At 42.2% G+C, this 9,534-nt stretch overlaps 1 protein-coding gene across 1 annotated transcript in view; it reads left to right on the forward strand.

The window, feature by feature from the left end:
• zmpste24 (zinc metallopeptidase, STE24 homolog) overlaps positions 1-7,757 on the forward strand; it is a 44,942-nt gene extending 37,185 nt beyond the window's left edge. Inside the window, exons 7-10 of the mRNA XM_072500900.1 lie at positions 1,464-1,657; positions 1,967-2,071; positions 3,734-3,877; positions 4,171-7,757. Coding sequence (XP_072357001.1) covers positions 1,464-1,657; positions 1,967-2,071; positions 3,734-3,877; positions 4,171-4,395 — 668 coding nt within the window. The 3' untranslated portion in view covers positions 4,396-7,757. The remainder of the gene's footprint in view (positions 1-1,463; positions 1,658-1,966; positions 2,072-3,733; positions 3,878-4,170) is intronic.
• Positions 7,758-9,534: the final 1,777 nt, after the last annotated feature.

The raw sequence follows: 9,534 nt of genomic DNA on the forward strand, positions 1-9,534 counted from the left end.
CCCCCTCCTCCTCCCCCCCTCCTCCCCCCCTCTCCTCCTCCTCTTCCCCCTCTCCTCCTCCTCCCCCCCTCCTCCTCCTCTTCCCCCCCCTCCTCCTCCTCTTCCCCCCCTCCTCCTCCTCTTCCCCCCTCCTCCTCTTCCCCCCTCCTCCTCTTCCCCCCCTCCTCCTCCTCTTCCCCCCCTCCTCCTCCTCTTCCCCCCCTCCTCCTCCTCTTCCCCCCCTCCTCCTCCTCTTCCCCCCCCTCCTCCTCCTCTTCCCCCCCCTCCTCCTCCTCTTCCCCCCCCTCCTCCTCCTCTTCCCCCCCCTCCTCCTCCTCTTCCCCCCCCTCCTCCTCCTCTTCCCCCCCCTCCTCCTCCTCTTCCCCCCCCTCCTCCTCTTTCCCCCCCCCCTCCTCTCTCCTCCTCCTCCTCCTCCCCCCCCCCCCCTCCTCCTCCTCCTCCTCCCCCCCCCCCCCCCCCCCGGTGATTGTCACGTGAGAATTTCCAAACTCTTAATCTTCTCTCATAATAATGCTTTCCCTTAGCAATTTACATTTCAAAATCCAGACCAGGTTTCCCAAATTATACTTTTAAACAAAGTTTCTTCTCCACTTTTAACAGTGAATCAAGTCCAGGATTTAACACCACCCTCTTTAGGATTTCATGTCTTGACTGCTGTGCAAACTGTTCACAATTGCTTTAACTCTCAATTCCCAGACTATTATAATAATATAATCACTTATTGTCACAAGTAGGCTTCAATGAAGTTACTGTGAAAAGCCCCTCATCACCACATTCCGGCACCTGCTCTTTATGAAGACAGATGCAAAGTGCTTATTAAGTATCTTTGTCATGTCCTCTGCTTCACATTAAGATTGTTTTTTGGATCTTAAATAGGCCCAAGCTTTTCCCTAGCTAATCACTGAACACTTTATATGTTTTACAGGCTCCGTCTAATACCAATCTTTCCTCATACCCTCTCTCTGCCACTTGTGCTAAGTTCTCCTGGTCCCTCCGCATTATTAACTTAATCCTGCTCCTGTCAATGACATAAACCTCCTTTTGTGGTATTGTTTTATCTTTTACTTTCTTGGTCATCCTGGGCACATTAACTTTGGATGCTCTACATTTTTCTTTTCAAAGGAATATGCCTGGTTTGTACCCTTACCTCTGCTTTATTCTGCATTTGATCTTTCCAATCTACCTGTGCCAGGTACCTTCTTAAACCAATGGAATCACCTCTTCTCCACCGTGTTTTTACTTGTTTTATTGTGTTTTTCACAGTGCCCAGTTTGACCCAGAATTCTTAATTAGTTTTCATTATCTTTGGCATAAGAATTAGTGAATTTTAGTAACAGTCCAAAAAAAATGCAGAACTATTTAGATATTCAGAAAATTTTGTCTTGGAGTTTCATATAAAAATAAAGTGTTTAAAGCAAACGTTTTAATACGTTGTAATAAAATGTATCAATTGATTTGAATAGGATCAAAGAGGTCATCGCACAGCAATGCGTACTTTTATGGCTTTTTTAAGAACAAGCGTATCGTTCTGTTTGATACGCTCCTTGAAGATCATTCCCCATTAAATAAAGGAGCAGCTGATGAGGGCGTTGAAATGCAGACTGCTGCAGGCGATGGCAGTGAAACTGAAACCACTGAGACCAAACTAAGACCAAAGGTAAACCATTATCCCACAGGATAGCTTTGATGTGCCCTATTGTGACATTATTCTTGCATGTTGAGAAAATGACTTGGGTTCTATTTGAGGTTGCTGATGAGCCCAAACTTCTAGCATATGTAGGAGTCCCGGTGTGTATATTTATCAGTGAAGGTAGGCTTGCAGTTTACTGCAGGAGAGAGCCTATTAGTGGATTTCTCAAGTAGCATGTTGAGGAAAAGGAGCTCATTAGGCTGCCTCATTTCAAAAGTGAATTTGAGCGTGGGATGGACTCCATTAAATTATGTTTGATTTGTGCTATCTTTTCAGAATAAGAGGCAAGGCTGCAGTAACCAAGAGGTTCTAGCCGTACTTGGACATGAACTTGGGCACTGGAAACTAGGCCATACTGTGAAAAACATCATTATTAGTCAGGTAATACATTGTTCTTTTTGTGTGTGTATTTATATATTTGTGTGTTATATGTATCATACATATATGTACAAATATATATTCTATGTATGTGCATAATGAGCATTGTATTTGTGGTTGATGAAGGATTGGTTAATTATAAATGGGCACATGACAATGGCCCCACTGAAGTACAGTTTACAACTATTCACTGCCACCTGTGAAGGGATATTCTTCCCCATTTCTGGAGGTAAAGATTTTCTGAAATAAGGTTGCATGGGTATTTGTTGCTGCCTTAGTTTCCCCCCCCCCCGAATATAGGTTGGCTATTTGACCTCAAGAGCTTTGTAATTCATTCCATCTCGCGGTGTCTAGGTTTCTCATGTAACAATCAGAAGCAGAAACCCATGCTGGTGAAGCCATTTCAGGGGATCTTCTACTTTCCCAGCTGAAAGCAACCAACTCAACTCAGATTCAAAGATCTTCTGCCCCACTCGCATGTGTGGGAACAAAAGATGTATTTCCTTACCTTGTGAGATGTGTTGCGAGAAGACCTGAAGTAACGTTTAATAAAATTGGTTTCAGCTGTTTACGCCTGGGTTTTATCCACTTGGAGTAGTTCAAACTTCCACAGAGCCACTCTATTTAAGTTGTCTTAAGGTGAATGTGGATGAGATACTTTTAGCACAAGCAAATGTTGTTCTGCCCAAGCAAACCAATGTCGGTCGTTCCCATAACCCAAACCTATTTACTCTCCTTGTCTCCATCTCCCTCAATCCTTTTTGTCTCCCAATTCCACCCTGTTAGTTTTAACAGCCATTTTTCTCCAGTCCACTGCCATTTGAAATCTTCACCATAAGATTGGCTAAACCTGTATAGACAAGGGATCAAATCTGGGTTTAAAATATTGGAAACACTGAGCAGAGCAAGAAGCATCTGTGCAGCGCGAAAGATGTGGCTAACATTTCAAATCCACTTTAAAAGACCAAATTCCAAAACTAAATGTAATGTGAATTGGAAATTTCCAGTACTACTTGTATAAGTACTTGGTGTGTACGTGTTTTTCTTTATCGCTGACTTCCATTTTTAAAAAATATATAATGTTTTCCAATTATGGAGCAATTTAGCGTGGCCAATCCACCTACCCTGCTCACCTTTGGGTTGTGGGGGTGAAACCCACGCAAACACGGGGAGAATGTGCAAACTCCACACTGACAGTCACCCAGAGCCGGGATTGAACCTGGGATCTCAGCGCCGTGAGGCATCAGGGCTAACCCACTGCGCCACCGTGCTGCCCCCTGCACATCCTTTTGGTTGTGGGAGTGAGACCCACGCAGACATGGGGAGAATGTACAAACTCCACATGGACAGTGGCCCGGGACTGGAATCACACACGGGTCCTTGCCGCCATGAGGCAGCAGTGCTCACCACTGCACCACCGTGCCGTCCTCTCTGACTTCCATTCTAGTGCCTTTAATTGAATGTATGCTTGTAACTGGTTGTGCACAAATGCAAACCTTTAGAATTGAATTGGGAGTGGCACGGTGGATGAACAAAATTATAGCCTGCAGTACTTCTAGAGTAGCCTAAAATACAGATCTTTGCTCTTCTATACGATCTGCAAAGTGTTATATGTCCTTTAATGTTCAGGATTATCGGTATGTAATGCTGATGCTTTTATTTCAGGTGAACTCTTTCTTCTGCTTTTTCCTGTTTGCTGTTCTCATGGACAGAAAGGAGCTTTTCACTGCTTTTGGTTTCTCTGACACCCAGCCCACTCTCATTGGGTTGATGATCATCTTCCAGTTCATTTTCTCTCCCTACAATGAGGTGAGGTGGAGCTATAATGAATACTTTGTGCCTATATTGATTCAAATTAAGTTTTGTTGCTACCACGGGTTTACTTATTGCAGCGGCACAGAATGCACGAGGAAGATATTTCTCTTAAGCTAATAGGTTTCTGGTGTGATATTCCAGATTCATCACCATTTGTGAACAGAGGGGCAGGGCAGGCTTGTCATGTGATTTCAAGCCATGGGCAACTGTGTTTTTTTTTTAAAAGAAATTCTTCTGATTAAACTTGCATCTGATGTTTGGTGAATTTGTTTTTTGTTTTTATATAGGTGCTATCCTTTAGCCTGACTGTACTGAGTCGAAGGTTTGAATTCCAGGCTGATGCATTTGCTAAAGATCTGGGGAAAGCCACAGACCTGTACTCTGCACTGATAAAACTGAACAAGGATAACCTAGGTTTTCCAGTCGCCGACTGGCTGTATTCCATGTGGCATTATTCCCACCCTCCTCTCCTGGAGAGACTCCGTGCCTTAAAGGACAAGAAGGAGGACTAATAGAACATCAGAGAAGGGGAAGGAACTTTCATTCATCTTGAAGAAATTGAATAGTTTCTTTTTTTATTCAATTATTTTTAATTTTTCATTCCATGAACAGTGCAGATTTGTACTGGATATTTGTATTATGGGAACTGGGTTAGAATTTGAGTGCATTTAGCTTATGCACCAACTGACTGCCAGTAGTACAGATCCATGTAACATTTTAAGTTGTGTTAAGAATACACTGAGACTTGAATTTGTTTTTAATTTAAAGCAACACATGCTTAGATTAATGTGGTACAGGTGAACCAGTTTCAGTCGCACCAGCACCGATATCTAATGTTCTATATCTCTGAATCTAAGTTACATCATATCTTTTTAAAAATAAATTTAGAGTTCCCAATTAATTTTTTCCAATTAATCATGGCCAATCCATCTACCCTGCACATCTTTGCGTTGTGAGGGTGAAACCCACACAAACAGTGGGAGAATGCGCAAACCCCACAAGGACAGTGACCCAGAGCAGGGATCGAACCTGGGACCTCTGTGCCTTGAGGCTGCAATGCTAACCACTGCACCACCGTGCTGCCCATAGTTGTGTCATATCTGAGATCTTGTCACAAGTGCTCTTGGAAAAAGCTTCATGTACATCCCATTCAAAGTAACGGTTTAACTTTATGAAGCTTACTTCAGTGCATTCAGTAGCAAATATTTGCTACTGCTTTCAATATCCTCCTTACCAGCAACTTTGAGATAACATCTTATTTATATCACTTTTTTAAAAAAAGTGCTTTCTTTAAAGGTCTTCTAAATTAGACCTGCAGAAGCTGCGCTTGAACCACTATTTTGAACTACAGTTATGAGAGTCCTTGGGATAGATTCTCAGCCTTTTGGCTAAGATGAGCGTGAGGTCAGGTGTAATGCCTGGATCTGGCATGTCTCTCTTGTGGGGACCATGAATTGGATTCAATTTGAATTGTTTTTTGGAGCACGCAAGGAGCTGGTTTAGGGGTTTGCCCCTGTCCACACTCATCTCTTGGCTTTGTAACGCTGGGAAAGTAATTTAAAAAAATAAGGCCTTGGGAGTCTGCGACAGAAAGGATTAGGAGAAAATAAAAAATGTAAATGAGTTCCCTAAACTGTTCAGAAATGAAAGTAGCATTTTCTCTCCCCTCCCGTTTTGATGGTGCTTGAGGGAGGTATTGATTTTCGGTAAGCTGCCTGTCAATTCTCCGGCTCCCTGAGAGCTCAGTTGGTAATGCAACTTTAAAAAGGAGTGGGCTAGCAGTACCTCAATTAGCCTTTTACTTCAGAATTAGGAAAGTGCATAATAGGTATTGATCCCACAAACCCTCACTGGGAGGCTATGAGACAGTTGCTGTCTAGGTTCAATGAGGAATGGTCACTAGAAATGTACTAGACAGTGCCTATGGAAATCTAACCTTCTGTTAACCAGTACTCTTAGGAAGGAAATTGTGAAGTAAAAGGGATGGGGAGAAAATCCAGGCACAGTGAAAATCAGTTACAAATGTCAAACCATCTTAGTATAAATAGGTTGCTGTAGGCTTATGCTGTAGTTTAATTTTCAAGTCTTCAGTCCAAAACCTTTATCTGTGGGTAGGGTTTCTTTAAATTGCTCATGCCTATTTCAGCAAATTTAAAATATGGGGAAATACACACTTCAGGTTAACAGTGACCCTGTTCTGAGTCCTTCCAATTCGCATAGGGCAAAATGTTCTCAACCCTGATGACACTGCTTTTGGCACACTTTCTCCACAACCACCCCCCCCAGTTATAAATAGCCCTCATTTTATGTCAATACATTTTCTTACACCTGGGAGACTTGAATTCTAATAAACCTTGACCACAGAAGTTTCAATCATACATTTATTCCCCCTCATTTGGAAATGACTGTACATGAAGAAAATTGACTGAAGTGATCCTGGTCTGTACCTGAACTGGCATGTGGGAATGCATTTTTATTTGGTACCTGTGAAGTAATTTGTCCATTACTTTATCTTTCTGTATTACCCAGAACATCTCAGTCCAAGTTGGTTGTGTTGACATGCACAGCAGAAGAGTCTGAGTGTGGTTGCTGCTAATTGTATTCAGTTGTTAAATGACCAGTTCTAAATACTAAAATAAATGTTCACAGTGTGTACAGTTTGAGGAATGGAAGAGGTTTATGTACACTTCACTGGATGTGATATTGCACTTGGTTAGTTGGCTCACTTGTGTGTCTGTGCTGGGTTGTGAAACGTCATTGTTTACAGTCGTAGTCATTTCATGAAATGGGATGGAAAGGTTTAATTTACCTGCCACTTGCTGCTGTTTGAATCTCCAAGCCAGCAAAGTAAGAAAAAATAACCTGCAGGGTTGATGTACTTTTCTTTTTGTCCCTGTTACTCTTCCATTCCAAGTGGTGCTTCCCATCACTAGTTGGAACCCTCACTACCTCGCCTAAGATCCCTGTTTTTCACGTGCGAGCTTTGAGTTGAGTATTCAAACGTTGGAGAGCATATCACTGCTCAAACCTATTCCAGCCCTGATCTGTTCACTCTCATGGGTCAACTTTCAACAATTGGTAAGTTGTTGCCCCAGGCAGCCCAGTGTTTTGGCACTTCTACCACTGCCCATTGGAGATCTGCAAAGCTGGGGCAGGCAACTGATAAAAGTTTGTACTTCTCAGTATCCCACTACATAGCGTGTTTTATCCACAAAAGCAGTGGAGATGGCCAAAACGTTATCACTTGGGTGTCCTGTAAAACTGTGGAACTCATGGAAATTACAGACTTTATTTTCGGGTATGAGATTTGGACATGAAGTTACCCATTGTTCTCTGAATTGGCCTTGGACTCAGCCCTTGGCTTGAGATTAGGTTCATTCAAAAGTTTGGAGTTTGGCCTGTTGACAAAGCAGAACAGATTATCAGAAATACATCACTTTTGCACAGTGAGCAAGCCATGATGCTACTTTGATAATGGGAAATTATTGCACATCTGTATCTTGCACTCCAATAGTATAAGGCAGGAAGTACTATTTCAAAAATGAAAGATAGGAGGGAAGTGATTAAAGAATGATTTCAATTGTCAGTGATTTTCACGTGACGCAACGTTATGAATAGGATATGTCACACTGTTTAGATGCTGCCTGAATGTTGGACACTTGCATGCTGGCATTTATTTTTCTTTAAATTCACAATTTGTAAAATTGATTCCTTGAAGTGGATTGTTATGATCTAAATTAAGGAAAGTTGATATAATGAAATAATTGGCTTGTTTTGGAATTGTGAAACCAATCCTGATTCTTCAAGAAAAAGTCTGATAATTTAAGTTCCACTGTGATGACAACTTTCAATAAATTGAAAAATTGTGAGGCCAGAGGCAGAGTGAGTTTGTGACTTGGATGATGTAAAAATTGACATTCCAGCAATTAGTTTACCTCGTCATTACTTCTCTTTTGAAACATGTTAATTGGTCTAGGCCCAGGTTAAAGATATGTAAATTTTATTTTTATGGTTTAATTGTAATGATTTCAAGGAAAGAATTTTTTGATTTATATTGCATCATTTTTGTTTTTTAAACATGCCCCTCTTCTCTCTCTCTCTCTCGAGATTTTCCCCTATCCACCCCGTGTCACTTTAATTCTCCCCATGCCACAGATGAAATTAACTTGCTATTGTGTAACTCTAAGGCGTACATAGTTGTGACTTGGGTGCAACTTGTTTGAGAGAGTTATTGCATCCCGAGAGGAGGAAGCTGAATATCAACCATGAATGTAGACAAAAACAGCACCAAGGCCACAGAAACCTGGTTATCAAAGAGAAGCTGACCAGGCTCTTCAATGAAAAACTGTTCAAGTCAAAAAGCAAGATTGAGAGTGACCTCTCCGGTCTCTTCAACAAGCGTAAAATCCCACATCCTGTGACTGCTGAAGCCAATCTGGCACGACTGTTTGAAAACCAGCTGTCCCTACCAGCAAAATAGCTTAATAGTAACGTTTCTTCTTTACTCGTCATTTTTCTTGGTGCATGCTGACTAACTAATGACAGAACTTCATTAGTCAAGCACGTTCTCGGTCCTTTATACAACGCCAAGGTCTTTTATTCCATGGTGCAGCATTCAGCCTGTTAATTTTGTAATGAGTAATCTGAACCATCGCAGTGTGCTCGTCATGCTGTCTCTGTTCATCTATAAGCAGCAGGTCCGAAATGGGTACCAGAATTTGGAGAATTTCTTCCAATTCGACATTCATGTGGATTAGATAATTTTCCACTCTTCAACGATGATAACTGTTGGGGGTGGGGGGTGGGGGGGGGGGGGGGGGGGGGGGCGGGGGGGGCGGCGGTCGGTGGTGGAGGAAGAGAAAAGAGTTCTTGCTATGCTGAGGATAAGAAGACACATTAATTGATAGGGCATAGATTTTCAATTTTAAATGTAGCAAAGTTTATTTTCTGGATCCTACAGTGAGCAGGTCTCTGTGGAGCAATAAGCTATCTCCATGTTTCCCTTTTTAAATTAAATTAACATTTCTGTTGAAACTTCTTTTTTTATGTACTAACAACTTTCATCCCTGTGTCACCCCACCCACTTCCTTCCCTCTCTCCAAACCTGCACTTTTCCTTTCTCACCTCCCTCAATGCACTGATTGCTGGGATGTTTTCCATGGGCTACAATACCTTAACTCATATCATTATTGATATGAGACTTGACTGTATAGGTGAATGGTGGTAAGAGTAATGAGGGCAGCTAGATCCAGTCCTGCCCTCAGGTGATCCCCACATGAGCACTTCCAGTCAGGGAGATGTTTATGTTTTGTTTTGTTTATGCCCATGTTTGAAATGTGCCTTTGAAACTCTGGAGGTGATTCCCACAATAATTTAATAATCTTTATTAGTGTCACAAGTAGGCTTACATTAACACTGCAATGATGTGGGCAGCACGGTGGCACAGTGGGTTAGCCCTGCTGCCTCACGGCGCTGAGGTCCCAGGTTCGATCCCGGCTCTAGGTCACTGTCCATGTGGAGTTTGCACATTCTCCCCATGTCTGCATGGTCCAAAGATGTGCAGGCTAGGTGGATTGGCCACGCTAAATTACCCCTTAATTGGAAAAAATAAATTGGGTACTCTAAATCAGTGTTCTTCAAACTCGGGGGCG

This window comes from Scyliorhinus torazame, chromosome 1 (assembly GCF_047496885.1).
Source record: "Scyliorhinus torazame isolate Kashiwa2021f chromosome 1, sScyTor2.1, whole genome shotgun sequence".
Taxonomy (NCBI): Eukaryota; Metazoa; Chordata; class Chondrichthyes; order Carcharhiniformes; family Scyliorhinidae; genus Scyliorhinus; species Scyliorhinus torazame.